This window comes from Octopus bimaculoides, chromosome 12 (assembly GCF_001194135.2).
Source record: "Octopus bimaculoides isolate UCB-OBI-ISO-001 chromosome 12, ASM119413v2, whole genome shotgun sequence".
NCBI lineage: Eukaryota > Metazoa > Mollusca > Cephalopoda > Octopoda > Octopodidae > Octopus > Octopus bimaculoides.
The window spans coordinates 361,220-379,636 of record NC_068992.1 but is presented as its reverse complement, the minus strand read 5'-3'; the positions used below and the strand labels follow the sequence as shown (position 1 = coordinate 379,636).

At 37.9% G+C, this 18,417-nt stretch overlaps 1 protein-coding gene across 2 annotated transcripts in view; it reads right to left on the bottom strand.

Moving 5' to 3' along the window:
* LOC106880142 (nephrocystin-4) overlaps positions 1 to 18,417 on the bottom strand; it is a 116,078-nt gene that overhangs the window by 81,121 nt on the left and 16,540 nt on the right. Inside the window, exons 8-18 of one of the 2 annotated variants that reach the window (XM_014929973.2) lie at positions 17,727 to 17,978; positions 16,248 to 16,336; positions 15,207 to 15,519; positions 14,817 to 14,926; positions 12,232 to 12,423; positions 11,133 to 11,228; positions 8,315 to 8,435; positions 7,646 to 7,789; positions 6,239 to 6,455; positions 5,567 to 5,665; positions 3,670 to 3,881 (exon numbers count right to left, since the gene is read on the bottom strand). In XM_014929973.2, the coding sequence (XP_014785459.1) occupies positions 3,670 to 3,881; positions 5,567 to 5,665; positions 6,239 to 6,455; positions 7,646 to 7,789; positions 8,315 to 8,435; positions 11,133 to 11,228; positions 12,232 to 12,423; positions 14,817 to 14,926; positions 15,207 to 15,519; positions 16,248 to 16,336; positions 17,727 to 17,978 (1,845 nt within the window). The remainder of the gene's footprint in view (positions 1 to 3,669; positions 3,882 to 5,566; positions 5,666 to 6,238; positions 6,456 to 7,645; positions 7,790 to 8,314; positions 8,436 to 11,132; positions 11,229 to 12,231; positions 12,424 to 14,816; positions 14,927 to 15,206; positions 15,520 to 16,247; positions 16,337 to 17,726; positions 17,979 to 18,417) is intronic. The other variant, XM_014929974.2, reaches the window with a different exon arrangement.

Here is an 18,417-nt window from a genome sequence, read left to right as displayed (position 1 = left end):
TGTGTGTGTGTGTGTGTGTGTGTGTGTGTGTGTGTTCGTGTTTGTCCCCACCACCACCACCACCACCAACAACATCGCTTGACAACTGATGCTGGTGTGTTTACGTCCCCCGTAACTTAGCAGTTCAGCAAAAGAGACTGATAGAATAAGTACTAGGCATACAAAGAATAAGTCCTGGGGGCGATTTGCTCGACTAAAGGTGGTGCTCCAGCATGGCTGCAGTCAAATGACTGAAACAAGTAAAAGAGTAAAAGAGTAACAGTACGTCGGAGTAAACATTGTTTGCCAACATAACATGGTAGTCCTGGTTTAGGAGTCCTGGTTCAAGAGTAGGAGAGAAAAGTTTGTGTATCTTAAGAAGAAATAGATCAGTGAGGGCACTTACTCGAAGGTGCCATCAGTATAAATGCAATGGTTTGTCTTGCGCTGCTATGGGGCTTCAACTCCTGATGACGTTACATACAGACACCCTTAGGACATAGAGCAGCAGCATCATAACAATCAGATACCTTCATGGTATATAGGACGTCTTAGGTACCATTTTAGATATGGCAGGCTCCGTCCATGTGCAGATCTGACAATAACCAATTCCTTGTAGAAAGAAAAACAGAGAGGGAGGGGGTAGAGAGAGAGAGAGAAAGACAGTGAGAGAGACAGACAGACAGAGAGAAAGAGAGACAGAGAGAGAGAGAGAGACAAAGAGAGAGAAAGAAAAAAAGAAAAAGGAAATAAGAGAGAAAGAAAGGAGTACAGGACTGGTACTTCATGAAAGGTAGAGGCGATCTTAATGGCATTTGAACCCAGAATGGAGACAACCAGGACAACGTATACTGCATGATAATCTCTCTAAAGGTCTCGTGATGTGCTCACCTCTCCATCATATTCCTGTTAACATATGATCACCATTTTTCCAAGTGCAATAGAGTTTTATGCTTTGTTGAAGAACTTCTATACTTACCATATTAATTCAAATAATATTGGTTTCAAATTTTGGCACAAGGCCAGCAATACTGGGAGAGGGGGGTTAAGTCGATTCCTTCAACCCCAGTATTCAACTGGTACCTAGTAAGGCAAAGTCAATCCCAACAGAATTTGAACTCAGAATGTGAAGATGGATGAAATGCCGCTAAGCATCTTACCCAGGGTACTAACGATTCTGCCAGCTCACCTCTTTTAATTGAATTAATATTAGTTTCAAACCTCCAGGCGAAATGCTTAGCGGTATTTCGTCTGTCTTTACGCTCTGAGTTCAAATTCCGCCGAGGTCAACTTTGCCTTTCATCCTTTTGGGGTTGATAAATTAAGTACCAGTTGCATCGTGGAGTCATCTAATCGACTGGCCCCTCCCCCAAAATATCGGGCCTTGTGCGTAGAGTAGAAAAGAATATTAGTTTCAAGCATTGGCAAAAGGCCAGCAGGTTTGAGGGAGGGGGGCTAAGTCTATTCCATCAACCCAAGTATTCAACTGGTACTTATCTTAACAACCCTGAAAGGATGGAAGACAGTCAGCCTCAGCAGAACTTGAACCCAGAACACAAAGACGGGCCAAATGCTGCTGACCATTCCGCCTGGCACCCTAACGATTCTGCCAGCTCACTGCCCTTACTCTTTCACTTGTTTCAGTCATTTGACTGCGGCCATGCTGGAGCACTGCCTTTAATTGAGCAAATTGACCCCAGGACTTATTCTTTGTAAGCCTAGTACTTATTCTATCAGTCTCTTTTGCTGAACCGCTAAGTTACGGGGATGTAAACACACCAGCATCGATTGTCAAGCGATGTTGGGAGGACAAACACAGACACACATATATATACATATACAAATATATACGACGGGCTTCTTTCAGTTTCCGTCTACCAAATCCACTCACAAGGTTTTGGTCGGCCCGAGGCTATAGTAGAAGACACTTGCTCAAGGTGCCACACAGTGAGACTGAACCCAGAACCATGTTGTTGGTAAGCAAGCTACTTACCACACAGCCACTGACCAAATGAGTAATTAATGTTATTTTTTTTTTCTTCACCATATAATTAGTTTGAATTATCTTTTCATGATCATAAAATTAAATACATTAAAATGCTAACTTAACTGTAGTCTATAGTTTTGAGCCTTCTCTATAACATCTCGTTACTCTCCTCACATCTGTCAAATCCACAACTTTCGCACCTGTATCTATTACTTTCTCCAGCATCTTCCTCAATCTGCTTCTGTCACTTTAACCCCACCCCTATTAAAAAACAACAACACAGCATCCATGACTTTCAGAAACATTCTTTCACACTCAGAATTGCTGAAGCGAGGAATAAACTACCCAAATCAGTCGTTAGCTGTCAAGACATTACATCCTTCAAAATTTCCATGCTTTCCAAAATTCACCAACAATACCGACCCCTGATGCACCTCCACCTATTTAAAAAAAAAGAAAAACTTTAACTCGTTCACTGTTCACTTTCAGTGCATTATTCTATGCACTGTACATGCACTTTTGACTACCTTTTCTCATAAGCTGTGGTGCACCTGAGCACAGTATACAGTAAGTTTCCATTATTATTATTATTATTATTATTATTATTATTTATCATTATTATTATTAGCAAATGAAACTATATCATTCTGTACTTGTTTTCCGAATGCATAATATATCTGTACCAACACAGCTACCTCTTGTCCACTCATTGGCTCAAGCGTTTCATATCCAGCTGCTTTCAAACTCACCAGTGCTCTGCCTTTCATACTTGAGTATGATCTATTGGGCAAGCAATACATCATATTCATCTCATTTCTCTCCAGCTTCCACAAACCTTTCCCATTTAGTATTCAGGTCTCACAGCCATGCAGCACCACATTGCTTACGCATTTGTAAATAATGGATGTCTCTAGAACAGAGATGGACGTCTTGCCTCTGCAGCATATAATTTATGTTGCTTAGAATAAATGTGCTTATAATTTATGTATCTATAATCAATCTTTCTACAAAGAATTTCTTATGCATACGTGTGTTTAATAAACAGGTATAAAAGGATTGTATGCATAGCTGTGTGTGTGTGTGTGTGTGTGTGTGTGTGTGTGTGTGCTTGTATGCATGTGTGTCTAATCACGGAAAACAAATATAAAATGTTGATGATGACGATGATGATGATGACGACGATGATGACGACAATGATGATGATGTTGATGATGATGATGTTGTTGATGATGACAATGATGATGCTGATATTGACTGATATTATTTTGAGGTTCTATGCAAGTTCAGGAGATAAGGTTTCGTTTGATTTTATCAGGTCCCCTCCCAGCATGGCATAGATTTCCTCATACCTGCTGAATTTATGAATCTATGAATATATCGAGGTTCATTAGCAGGTTTAGAAAATCAATTAGCTTCAAGTACTACACTCTACTGAAGGAAAAATTGGGTTCCACTCGGCTAAGTTGCCCTGAAACATGACATGAAAAAGGAGTTTTGGTCCCCTTTTTAAAATTAAATGGATTACAAGGCCTAGAGCGAGATTCCAGAAAAAGAGCATTCACCACTTTTGTAGTACTCCCACTATTTTCCAAAGTCAAAACCACTGAGAATGAGTTCAATACCAATAATGAATCACTAAATATTGTCTTTCTCAACCAATGAACCAATATGGCATGAAAGGGGTGAAGTTAAAGAATACCTACCAGAACTAAAGCTGGTTTCACATCACTTGTTAGCTGTTTCTTGACCATTTCCATTCTGGCCAGTTTACGTTTACGTTCGACAGAGTTATCACCCTTGAGGCTGGCAGGGGTCCCAGGAATTGCAAGACTTTTCTGCGATGTTATAACCGTTCCAAGCTCAGGATGAGTATGTAGAAGATGATTGGCCAACGAAATCTTTTTAACACCAACTCCTGCAACAAAGTTTGCATTGATCACTTGAATTCCACTTACGATATTCGTACAAAGGAAGTCTTGAATTATACAAAGCAAAACATCTGCCATGAAGAATCTGAGTTCAATAACAAGTTTGGAATCCTCAAAAGAATCTTATATCAATAATTTTTTTAAGAAAATCACAAAATATGTTCTTATGCAATCTTGTTTATCTTATTGTTCCTGTATATTTGTGGTCTTATGCTTCATAAGAACTTATAATCAGAGCAATAGCCTTACCCAGTATAATGCATGTATATCTTAATCATTCTTTAAATCATTGTGGCACTCCGTCGCTTATGACGACAAGGGTTCCAGTTGATCTGATCAACGGAACAGCCTGCTTGGAAAATTAACGTGCAAGTGGCCAAGCACTCCACAAACACGTGTACCCTTAACGTAGTTCTCAGGGAGATTCAGCGTGACACAGAGTGTGACAAGGCCGGCCCTTTGAAATACAGGCATAACAGAAACAGGAAGAAAGTGCCAGAGCCTCATGGAGCTTCAGGTATTTTCACTCAATAAACACTCGCAACGTCTGGTCTGAGAATCGAAACTGCGATTCTATGACTGCCAGTCAGCTACCCTAACCACAGATTAATCTAACCATTTCTCTTGAGATCGATCCTGATACCTTCTTTTGCTACTCATTATTTTCCATGCCAAGATGGTTCGGTAAGTTTAGATTTCACAAATTTTAACATTTCTCTATTATTGATTTTACATTTAAACACCAGACAAATGTGAAGAAGAAGTAGAAATATGTTTCAGCTTAAATTACCGGGAGGTTAAGGTGCTAGACAAAGGATCACATGGTCATAAGTTCAAGTTTTAGTATCGTTATTGCAATATGCTGCTAAGCAAGCATATAACACTGCTGACTTCCGTTTATTGCCTGATTGATTAAAAATACGCTTCATTATCACTTCACAGTTGAAAGGTTAGATGGAGGGAAAACATTCAGTCGTAAAAATAATTGCTGCAACATAAAGATAATCCCACCCATCATACATGGCTGGGAAAGATTTATATATAACATTAACAGGAATGTGTGTGTGTGTGTGTGTGTGTGTGTGTGTGTGTGTGTGTGTGTGTGTGTGTGTGTGTGTGTGTGTGTGTGCATGCGTGTGTAATATGTGTGTGAGTGTGCATGTGTGTGTGTGTGCGTTTGTGCATGCGTATGTGAGTGTAAGTGCGTGTATATGTGTGCTTGAATTATAACAGAAGTTTAAGATGTGTGTGTGTGTGTGTGTGTGTGTGTGTGTGTGTGCGTGCTGGTAAAAAGCACTTGTGTTGGTGTCACATAAAAACGACCTGTGTTGGTACCAAAGAAAAAGCACCCATGCTGGTTCCACATAAAAAGCGACCTTACTGGTGCCGCATAAAATATGCCCATACTGATGCCACATAAAATGCACCCATGATGGTACCACATAAAAAACATCTGTGCTGGTGTCACATAAAAAGTACCCAGTACACTCTGTAAAGTTGTTGGCATTGGAAAGGGCATCCAGCCATAGAAACCTTGCCAAAACAGACAATAGGAGCCTGGTGCAGCTCCCCAACTTGCCAATCCATATAAAACTGTCCAACTCATGCCAGCATGGAAAATAGACATTACATAATGATGATGATGATGATGATGATAATATTAGTAAGTTACCTTGTTTATTTCCAGGGACTAGACTTCCTCCATGGAACTGAGATTCTCCTGTCAAGTGAGACGTTATCACATGTTTCTTCACAGAAATTTCATTTACCACTACAACAGGTTCATAGAAAAACAGAAAAAAAATAGAAATTTTTTACAAACTCCCTTTTTTTAAAAAAAAATGATATCAAACATTATTATTATTATTTTTACAAATTTTTATTATTTTTACAAATTTATTCATTTCTGAATCAATCTGAATTGGAGAAGTGTTAATAAGATTAAAAGTATTATCCGTGCATCCATCATAACCAAATACCACATGATCACCAAAGTTTAGTTCTGTCAACTAATGAAACACTCATCAATTTTATAGCAGTGTTACTGTGGCTTAGAGAAGACAGCAGATTCACCTTGAGATGCCAGCTTGCTGTTCAGTGAGGAATTGATCCCACTGGCCTCCAAGAGCTTGCAAAGGCCATGAACTTGGCCTGTTTTATGGACTAAACTAATTTAACATTCAATTTCTCTAAGGCAGCGAACTGGCAGAAGCGTTAGCACGACGGGCGAAATGCTTAGCGGTACTTCGTCCTCCTTTACGTTCTGAGTTCAAGTTCTGCCGAGGTCGAGTTTACCATTCATCCTTTCAATGTTGGTGATTTTGGTTAAATAGATGTCACTGACCTTTTTTAGATTCTTGAACATTCTTGGGTGGATATCCAATATTAGCCATTCTCAAGTGTAGTTGTCCTTTAGAAACTGCAGTTGAGTTATATGGCTGAATATCCCGCAGTTTCCCAATATCTTCGCCCATTTCTTGAAGCTCTCCGGATGATTCTGTAACCAAAATATCCAATTCCACAGAACACTGCACTGCTTCATTTCCTCTTCGACACAGGTACTAGTCCAAAATTAAAAGGAAAAAAGAAACATATTAAGAAGCAATTCTTCATGTGTATGAAAAGAATGGATCATCAATGATAAATGCCAATTAGGGTGTGAAACAAAGGTGTATTGGTGAAGAAGGCTGAAATCTGGAATTGGAAATAAAGATTCTAAGTTCAAACTCAGTCAAAAGTATGCAAAGAAATACATAGAATTCAGGAATTTTTTGATAATTAGAGAATAAATTGATTGAAATATAGACTAAAAGATAGACTAATAGGGAAGTGGTTAGGATATTGGGATACCAACTGGGATATCTCAAGTTCTAATCATGCATATCTTCATATGTATTTCAACTATACCCTTGATTCAATATTATTTTAATGAAGAAGTCTTGAAATGTGAATTAGATATTTATTTTATATTAAAACTAGTGTCCAGTATCTTCATTGGTTGCAAATTTCCAACTGACCAATCACTTAGTCACTCTCACCATCAAAACCTGGGATTTACTTCAAACAACACTGGATTTTCAATAATGTTTACATTTTTTATTAACATACATGAGCAAAAGATATACACATATATAGAAAGAGAGAGAGAGAGAGAGAGAGAGAGAGAGAGAGAGAGAGAGAGAGGCCTATATGTGTAATTACATCTGTATGTGCGTGTGCGCGTGTATTAATATATCGTCTACTTGTTTCAGTCATTGGACTGCAGCCATGCTAAGATATAATGTTGAAGGGTTTTAGCCAAACAAATTGAACCCTGTACTTATTTAAGCTTGTTACTTACTCGATCAGTCTGCTTTTGCCTAATGACTAAGTTATGGGGATGCAAACAAACCAACTGATTGTCAAGCAATGATGGGGGAACAAACACACATACACACAGATATATATACATACAAATATATATGAACAGCTTATTGGGTGACTTTTAAACTAGCTCCTGTGGAAGGCTCTTCACTAGGTCTTGGCCCCAACAACAACACTTCATGCATTGAGTACATATTAAATTTTATTAAACTTCACCAATATTTTTCAAATAATGAACAGTTTTCATCAAAACAATAATTTATCGACTTGGAACTTATTGCAAAGCTGCATGATAAACAGCATTTCACGTCTTCCCATTCAGGGGTCAGTACAATTTTTTTTTTTTTTTTCAAATGACTGAAACAAATAAGAGAATAGCTATAAATACCTTTAAAGGGACAGAAGAAGAACCAAGCAGGAGCAAAGAATCACCATTCCAAACATCAATGTGAAGAATGTGGTGTTCTAAGTATTGCAAGAACAGTGGGAATTCACCGAGTTTTAAGAAACAAGGGTCAACGAAATAACGAATCTGAAAAAAAAATAAGAAGAAAAAACAGTAAAAATGTGCAAGACTTTTCTCAAGTTCCAAATGTGAATTTGTCTGTGTTAAAACTACATACATACATACATACATACATACATATAAACATACATACATACAAACAAACAAAAATACCCTGTTGAAATTCCAATGAAGGAGCCTTGGATCTAGGTTAGAAACCGGTTCTTTCTCTATTGGCAAGAAATCTTGAAATAAACTGAATAATGACATACATACACATGTATGACATACATACATACATACATTCACACACACACACACACACACACACACACACACACACACACTATGGGCTTCTATATAGTTTCTGTTAACAAATCTCATTCACAAGCCTATAAAAGAAGACATTTGCCTAAGGCACAACACACTGGGATCAAACCCAGAACTCTACGGCTGTGAAGCAAACCTCTTAACCACACAGCCATGACTCAAACTAACAAAAAAAATAACAACTTAAAAAGAACCACAAAACACAAAACAACAATGACTAACTTCGAAACCAGCTGAGCCTTTCGACTTGAGATCCCCTTTATTTATTTTGTGTAAAATACTAAAATTGGTTTGGTAATTCTCTCCTTTTCCTTTCTTGTCTTTGACTCTCCACAACAATAATCTGCAGAAGAGAAATAATAAAAATAGATGATGTTATATTTAAAGATGGTCGTCTATTTTTTCTTGCCAAATAAACTGACACACTATATATTTGTTCACCACTCATTTATTGTTCTTATTTTATCTTATGTGCATTGTCCGGAAATCTTTTGTTACACTTCTGTGACCTCTTCAGCGACTCTTCAATCCATGTGTATTCTAGTGTTCTATTTAGTCCATTCTATCTTTCTAAACAGAACAGGAGGATACACATGGATGGAAGAGACACTGAATAGGTCACAGATGTATGACAAAATATTTCCAGACAATAGACATAAGATAAAATAAGAATAATAATAAATGGGTGAAGAATGAATATATAATGCATCAGCTTCGCCTTACTGGCACTCGTGCTGGTAGCATGTAAACAAAACATTGGACTGACTCCTGTGCAGGTAGCACGTAAAAAACACCATTTGAGCGTGGCCGTTGCCAGTACCGCTGGACTGGCCCTCGTGCTGGTAGCACGTAAAAAGCACCCACTACACTCTCGCAGTTGTTGGCATTAGGAAGGGCATCCAGCTGTAGAAACTCTGCCAGATCAGATTGGAGTCTGGTGTAGCCATCTGGTTTGCCAGTCCCCAAGTCAAATCGTCCAACCCAGGCAGCATGGAAAACGGATGTTAAATGATGATGATGATGATGATGATGATGTGTTTATTTGGCAAGAAAAAAAAATGACCCTCCCCAAATATAACAAAATCTGTTGCAACACACAATTTCACATCAGGAATCTTGCAAAACAAATTCATAAACATAAAAATAGATGAGGTTTCAGTTTAATTCTAAAACCTAATCCTAATTCCTGGATGGAGTTATAATACTTGGTTTGTGTTGCTAACACACTTTGGGGAGGCAGAACTCAAGGTCAAAATACTTATTTCTCATTCAACCCTGCAATCCTGAAAATGGATTCCTCTGATCATTGAAATATCCTCATCACCATCACCATCATGTTTTCAATGGTGGTGTGGCTTGGATGGTTTAACAAGAGCTGTATCGGACCCCCATTGTCAGCATTGGCATGGTTTCAATGGTTGGATGCTCTTCCTAACATCAATCACTTAAGAATGTGTACCAAGTGCACTTTCTTTGACACCGGCAGCAGTGAAGCCAACAAGTATGTATTTTTGTTTTCTACATTCGACATATTTTTACAATACCAACAACCAAAAATAATACAGCATGATAATTGAAAAAGGAAAATTGTTTTCATCTAAATGTGTATGGCAGAAATCTATGATGAAGTAATTAAGATCTCAACAGATTCAGTCAAAATTTTGGTTTCCATTGTGAATAGAAACCACTTTGTTTGTTGTGTTATCAAAAACTAAGTATCATATCTCTCTATTACACCCAACATTCTCTCAAATATTTCCAACGACAATGCGAGATAGATGCTTATTTATTTCTGTTTTCAAAATTCCCAAACTGTCCAACTGACTCAAAACGGAATTAAAACCAAGAAGATAAAGAATCAGAAAACCAGATCAATGGTTCATATCGCCATCATCTGTACTGCACCGTGTCTAAGCCTATAACACTTTTAACTCCCTGTTCAATCCATACATCTTCAAATAGCCACTACGAATAGATGCAGCTCACTCTAAAAGCACTTGGTGTACTATATAATTTATTCCTTTCCACTGAGAATAATATAACCAGTGCTAGGGCAGCAAGCTGCCAGAATCGGTAGCACGCCGGGCAAAATACTTAGCAGCATTTTGCCTGTCTTTATGTTCTGAGTTCAAATTCTGCCGAGGTCAACTTTGCCTTTCATTCTTTCGGGGTCGATTAAATAAGTACCAGTTACGCACTGGGGTTGATGTAATCGACTTAATCCCTTTGCCTGTCCTTGTTTGTCCCCTCTATGTTTAGCCCCCTGTGGGCAATAAAGAAATAAATATAACTGGTGCCTCATAAGAGTATAGTGTTGAGTGTAAACACTTCGATATAGTTCAGGTAAAATGGGGCCCTCTCCCCACAACTAAATCTTAATGAACACCACCACACAGAAGTAGTTCCCAAAATTAAGTAAGTTCATAAGGTGTCAAGCTGGCAGAATCATTAGCACAGCAGGCGAAAATGCCTGGTGGCATTTCACCCATCTTTACATTCTGAGTTCAAATTCTGCAAAGGTTGACTTTACTTTTCATCCTTTTGAGATCAATAAAATAAGAACCAGCTGAAGACCTGGGAAAATGTAACTGACTTACCCTTTGCCCTCCCCTGAGAATGCTGGCCTCAACTAAAAGGGAGAGAGACATTCACATCTACAAGGCAGTAGACAACTAGCAGAAAAATTACTGTTTTATATTGTCAGCTTCATTTTGCTTTGTCCATGGCTAAGACACACCATTCTCAATCATTTAATCCATTTAGGAGTAACAAATATGATAAAATAGTAGAATAGCTCACCACTGTAAACAGTATGATCATTGTAAAAGAAAAAAATGTTTTGGTAGATGCAGTGCCAAGTGGATGTGGATTTGTAAGCTTGAGTTATAAGAAAAAGTAGAATTTTGATTTCTATGTCACTCGTTCAGAATGGTTTAAAAAAAGTAAATGACTCAAAACTTTGTTAAAACAGAATTTAATAAACTCTTTGATATCTGATGAACATAAAAAGGATAAGAGAAAATATGGTGAGAGAACTTACCGTTCTGTGGTTACCGGTGGATATTTGTAGAACTGGAAAGTGAAAAATACTGATTGACTCTCTTGCTCAGTTTCAATTTGTTGTGAGTCAAATATTCTGGGTAAAAAATAAGAAAAAGCAAAATATAAATTAAAACTTCTAAAAAGGTGATTTGATTTTTTTTTTTTCTGGGTTAATTCTATTTAACTGAGGCATAAAATATGATTAAAGAACTAAAAAAAAAAAAGATAATACATTCAGACAAAAACCAATTTGGGGTCTAAAATCCTTATAAAGATAGCATTCACTGCCAAGGGATGTGTTTTGAATTCAAATCCAGGTGTTTTATGATGCTATTAGCCAAAATATTTGCTTCGGCTCATTTTATTTAGGTCAATTAAAATAAAGTATCAATCAAGTATTGAGATAAATTTATATTCTACCAAATTATTCAGGTGTGAATGAAATCATAATAATGGCTTCTGATTTAGGTTTTAAGGCCAACAAATTTTGATGGGAGTGAGTTAGTCGATATCATCAACCTGACGACTTGAGTGGTATCTATTTTATCAACCCTGAAGGGATGAAAGCCAAATTTGATGGAATTACAGTGTTAGAACACAAGACCTGTTAATCAGGAATAGACGGACAATCATCAGAGAGTATCACCAAACATTTAGTCCAGAAGATTCAGCTCTTAACTGATTAAAATATGTATTAGAGGTGCTAAGTAGTGATATGTTACGAGTTCAAATATGCTTGAGACAGATTTGAACTTGTAAGAAAGACATTGACTGCATTTTGTCACAGAGAAAATTTCTCACTGTAGACCAGCGGCTGTCAACCATTTTTTATCTATGAACCCTTTTGATTATTCTTGTTCTTGTTCTGGTGGTCCACCATAACCATAAGAGACTGGACAGTGGAGAGAATACAAAGTCCAAACTGTCAGACTGGAACCCATATGATTCCTCTCTGCATATCAAAGTGTGTTGTACTGGACCTCAGTGAGACAAAAGCATGGGATATATGGAATAATATTTGAAACACACTCAGTCATTGAAACCTGCTCAGTCAAGTATAATCTGAAGCTAGAGAACAACACCAATTTGAGATTTACCTGTTGATAGCCAAAAACTGGAAAATGATTTCATTACAAGAAAGTGGATCTCGATGACTGGAACTCATATCAGTACCTAAATCAGCTCTCTCTGGGTTGACAACTTCTGCAGGGTCACCATTTCGATCTAAGATTGGTGGGAAACCAGAATTGAACAGGAGATTGTAGGTACTCCGCGACAAACTCTTGCAACTAAAATATCAGTAAAAGAGAGAAAAAGAAATAGCTTTTAACTATTTTGTTTTTTATATTCATTTTTATTTTCTGACATTTTTGTGACGGATTTCAACAATGCAAAAAGTTAAGATTTTTCAACTTATGGCCAAAACTTTTTGCCAGAAATTCATTGGAAGCTATTTATGCCTGCTTAAATGTGGATGTTCGTTTAGAACAAACTCTGCTGCAGCGGTTACCATGAGAAACTCTCCCACATTAGATTTTGGTGCAACATGCAAACTTATTTATATCACTAACAGAGAGATAACTCCCCACCAACTGCAACACCAAGACCACCAGATCACATGATTTTGACCTTTCTTAGTCTCATAAGCGATAGACACTCAACCACTAGAGATAGCTTAACAAGGCCATAGGAAAGTCAAAATCACATGGCCTCTGCACTGGAGATGGTAAAGATTTGTCTCCCCGTTAGTGATATAAATTAGAGACATTTTCCATCAAAAGCCAATATGGGAGATATTCTCATGGTAACTACCACAGCATAGTTTGTTCTCAAAGAACATCTGCATTTAAGTGGGAATAAATATTACCTCTCAGTATTAACACAGCTTCTGTCACTAATAAATATCATTGGAAGCTGTGAAAATTTGATGTAAAGGATGATATTGCAATTAAAATATTAATTTTATAATTCTGAAAATAATAACCTAATAACATTTTGGTATTTCTTTTTCTAATATATCAGTTAAATTTTTTTTAAATTTATTAAGCCTTTGAATAACACCAAGGGAAAGTTAAAATATTATCAGTTCAGTAAATCCTTGCAACCAGACGGCACCACCCTCCCTCATCCTGTCCAGCTTTGAAGCAAGAAACCCTCCATGTGGTCAATTGATTTGCTGTAAATAGCAATCAAATGTAGTTCTGGATACAATACTCACCTGAAAAAAAAGCTTTTGATCATAAGTTCACTCCATGAGGCCATACTTTGTTGCTTTGGTGTCATGCTTTTGTTTTCATTTTTTTTTTTTCCCATTTAAAATTAACCTGATTCCTTTTACTGTAGAAATTTTAACAATGCAAACTTTAGAAAACCATCCAACCAACTCATTGGTGAGTTGTCAATCAGGTACACATCAAAACTAAATTATTTTGATTAGAAGAGAAATAGTTATAAACACTACAACATTAAATCTCTCTCTCTCTCTCTCTCTCTCTCTCTCCCTCTCCCTCTCTCACTCTCTCTCTGATAAGGAGGATTTACATAAATTACATAAATTTACATAAATTACTGTTGGGAAAGAAAAAGAGTCAAGATTAAATGCAAGTTATACATAAGTGAGTTTTAAATTACTGAAATAACAAGTAATTAAAAATGTGACATTTCATGTGAAACAACCTAATAGATATACATATGTGTGTGTATATATAAATTATACATACACACACACACACACACACACATTTTTTAGATAGTTATAACTTTTCCATACCGTAAATGTTAAATAATTTAGGATGGAAAATCAACAAAATTGGAATACTAGCTCTAAATGACAGAAGGAGAAAATTGAGATGAGTGTTGTCTGCTGGCTTTGCAAGAAAAGCTATCCATAAATAAGTTAAGATGAACACCAAAGATATAAACTAGTCTATGTTAAAAAGACAGAGATTCTTTAACAGATATATAATGTAACTAAAAAATAATACAGTGTTGAAAATGTTTTACTATAAGCTAATAGTAGAAGACAAACACAGACCTGATAATATCATCAGTCTCAAAGAATACGCATTGCAGTGCAGATTAATCTACCCATACCAACCTACATTAAAATAATGTTCTTAAAATAACACTGTGAAACAAAATTAAATTTTTTTTTCTTTTGTTTTCGGTCAGTAAATGTTATTTCCTAGTTGCTTCTGTCTAAAAATCAAAGGAAATGACCACTATTCCTTCCAAGCTTTGCTTTTCTGACCTGAACATCAATGTTTGCAAACTGACCTATTTTCCATTCCATTTCAGACAGATTCAGTGCTGAGTCACTGAAGCAGAAATATCTTTATAGCAAATATTCTGCTCAATACCACAGATTTGCTTGTCAGTTGCTTGACCATAACCACTTGAGCATGTCCCTTAGTGGCTGACAATATATGCATCTCTTATCAAGAGCAGGAGTAGTTGGGTAAGCTTCAGAGCCATGTGTTGAGAGGGATTCTTTGGGGGTTGAATAAATGTAAGAAAAGCAAAGTTTGAAGGAAATATTAGCCATTTTTCATACTTTCTAGGGGTAAGCAAGAAACAACAGTTGCCCCCCCAAAAATCAGTCTAATGATATTATACATCCTACTCTTCTGCTTGCTTTTCTTTCTCATTCCATCTTGAACACTACCTCTTCCCTTTCACTCACCTTGTCGTGTGTGGTGCCTGTGCTAGGACAGGATTGTGTCTAGAAGTTGGTGTCTGATGTAAAAATTCTACTGGGTCAGGGACAGTAGCAGCTGTCAAGGACGCAAATTGCTGTTAACAAGAAAATACAAGACTGATATAGAGAAGACCTAAGATGAATGACACAGACAGGCAAATGCATATAGAAGACAGCATGTGTGCATATGTGCATGTTCAAGTGTGTGTGTGGGTGGATGTTCGAGTATGTGGGTGTGTGTGTGTGTGTGTGTGAGCTTGTGTGTATGCAAGAGTGTGTGCATGTGTGAGTTGAGTATGTGCATGTTCAAGTGTGTGTGTGTTCAAGTATGTGTGTGTGCGTGTGTTCAAATGTACGTGAGTTCTGTTGACTAACCTGAGTTACTTCTGATACTTGGCCACCAGCCACAGACACCATGTTTTGCTTGACAGGATGACTGTAATGAAACGCAGGCGATGGTGCCAACTGCTGCTGATAAAGGGTCACTGGTGTGACAGGTGCTGGAACCAACTGGGGTTGGTGCTGATAAACTGATACCGGTGCAACAGGCACCATTCCATAAGGAACTGCTGACATCTGTGAAATGGCAGTGTTGGTCTGGTAGCTTGGACGGGCTACAGGTTGATGGCTTTTTACAGTCTGGTTGACAGCAGAAACATCCACAGCTTTGTTTGAAGGCACTTGTCTACTGGAAGAAAAAGTTTGCATGGTTTAGCTTTTACATGGAAAAAAAACAAAATCAATGATATGGAGCACAATAATAAAGACTTACAATTCCTTCCTTATTCAATCCATCTTTTGTCATTTGAAGCCCAACCACAAGATATTCATTTCAGGATCATGAGTGAGCCACCACAGCTTCACATGATTGGTCAATAAATTGACCAACCAGGATGAAACTGGGGTGGGTTATGGCTCCTCAGATGATCTAAGATTCACCCCCTTTTTGCCCAGTAAAAACCATTAACATAGAATGCAGGGGTGAAAAAGGGGAACTTCCTGGAAAATTCCAAGTAGGGTGAATTGAGAGGGAGACGGAGAGGAGGGGATGAAGTAAAAGTCCGAGGAAGGGGTAAAAAGGGAGAACTTCCTGGAAAATTCCAAGGAGAGGGAGTTGAGAGGGAGAAGGGGAGGAAGGAAAGGAATGACTTCCAGGAAAAGGCCAAGGAGGGGGTGAAAAGGTGGAACTTCCTGGAAAACTCCAAAGACGAGGGGTTCCAGAGGAGGAAGGGGAGGAAGAACTTCCTGGAAAAGTCCAAAGTGGGGTGTGTGAAAAGGTGGAACTTCCTACTAGGTTTACAAAGAATAAGTTCAGGGGTTGATTTGCTTGACTAAAGGCAGTGCTCCAGCATGGCCACAGTTAAATGACTGAAACAAGTAAAAGAATAAAAGAATATATAATGTTCAATAATATACCTGGAAGACTTTACAGGTAAAGGTGGAATGGCTGCATTCTTTATCTTGGCTTGAAGTTCTCCAACAGAACCAGACCCTTCACTTTGGTTCTTATTGAAGGAGAAAGAAAAAAAGAAAAAGAAATATGAAAAGAAAGAATTCAAACAAAAACAAAGAAAATAAAAACAACAACAAAAAACACTGCAACACTATCTTAGTCCTTTCCTAGTAACATAGTCTCTTCTACTCTAGGCATAAGACCCGAAATTTTGTGGGAGGGAGCCAGTCGATTAGATTCACCCCAGTATGCATCTGGTACTTAATTTATCGACCCCAAAAGGATGAAAGGCAAAGTCGACCTCAGTGGAATTTGAACTCAGAATGTAAAGACAAGACGAAATACCGCTAAGCATTTCACCCGGCGTACTAACGTTTCTGCCAGCTCACCTCCTTTCCTAGTAACATAATACCACACAACTGCACAGCTCCGCATCCAAACCCAGCTAACATCCTACATTTCTTATTACACCAGTGTCTTCCTCATTAGAACCATCATTAACATATATTATCTATTTACTAAACATAGTTCTCCAACTTCCTCACAGAGAATGTAGATGATTGAATTGGTAAGATGTTCCTCTCAAACAACCACATTACTTGCCCAACTTCTCTCACCAACTACCAACCTGGAACCATAAAAAGTAAAGATTCACCATATTAGCTTCAACGGTTAGCTCTGTCTGTACCCCAGTGCAGAAAAGCCATACATATTATCAACATATATTAGAGATACATACATTATTTATGCATAAATTATGGATACAATCATTATTTCAACAAAGATTAAGGCACAAGTAAGGTCACCAAGTACCTGCAGTTAAGCAGATTCCACTCCCCCAAAACGTTACCTCTCACACTGTCCATCAACAACATGCTACACATCCCAGCAATACTCACTCCTATACAGATAGTGCCACCCTTCATAATTCCCTAACCTTCAACACTCAAACATTATTCACAAGCAACCAAGACACCTCATGCCTTACCTGCACCAACTCCATCAACTGACAGCTCAAAAATATCACCACCCACAAAGTAATACCAATTACACAGGCACACAAACATACACACACACACACATATATATATACATATATACGACAGGCTTCTTTCAGTTTCCATCGACCAAATCCACTCACAAGGCTTTGGTCGGCCCGAGGCTATAGTAGAAGATAATTGCCCAAGGTGCCACACAGCGGGACTGAACCCGGAACCATGTGGTTCATAAGCAAGCTACTTACCACACAGCCACTAAACTGTGACAGTTTCTTGGCAAACTACATACAAAAACAGTTCAACTTTTAAATTGATATCCATTTCCAAACGGAGCCCCTGTAATAAATTATACGGTAGTTAGGTAATACATACCTGTTAGGTAATGCATACCTGTTAGGTAATACATACCTGTTAGGTAATACATACCTGTTAGGTAATACATACCTGTGTGTGCAACATAGCATAGAATTGGATATTTCCTGGGGCCATTCGAGCTAGGTGCTTATCATACATATCAGTTAGTGGTCCCCTGTACACAAACACTTCATCGGGATTTCGACTGGGTCCAGCAATAAACGGGATCACGTGGACATCCCCAACCATTTCTTGACCAGGTGCTGAGGAGTCAAATGGTTTCCATATGCACCATCGAAGAAGGACGACTCTTTTGAAAGCCCATGGCATTGATCGAACAAACTGGAAACAAAAAATAGGAAACAAAAATAGGAAACAAAAAATAGGATCTATAACTGAAGTTATATATAAGCTATGTATACATTTATACATAGTGTGTGTGTGTGTGTGCATGTATGTGTGTACACAAACACACACACAAGCATGCACATACTGTATATATTTATATGCATATATACTCTGGAGGTGGTAGGAGAGAGTATCATTTAGTGAAGGAGGGAGGGGCAGCACCCACGACCCTCCGGGTTTTTGTTCCTCTCAAACTGGAAGACTAACCAAATGTAAAAGCTGCTTATGAATCCAACCGGAAAATGTAATGAGCTGCTTCTGAAAGGAGACCTAATAAAGGAGATGCCTGAGGGCTCTAAATCACCTCACCCACTCACTCCCACCCCTGCAAAACCCTCCCCAGGAATATTTGGTGGGGAAAAAAAATGGATGG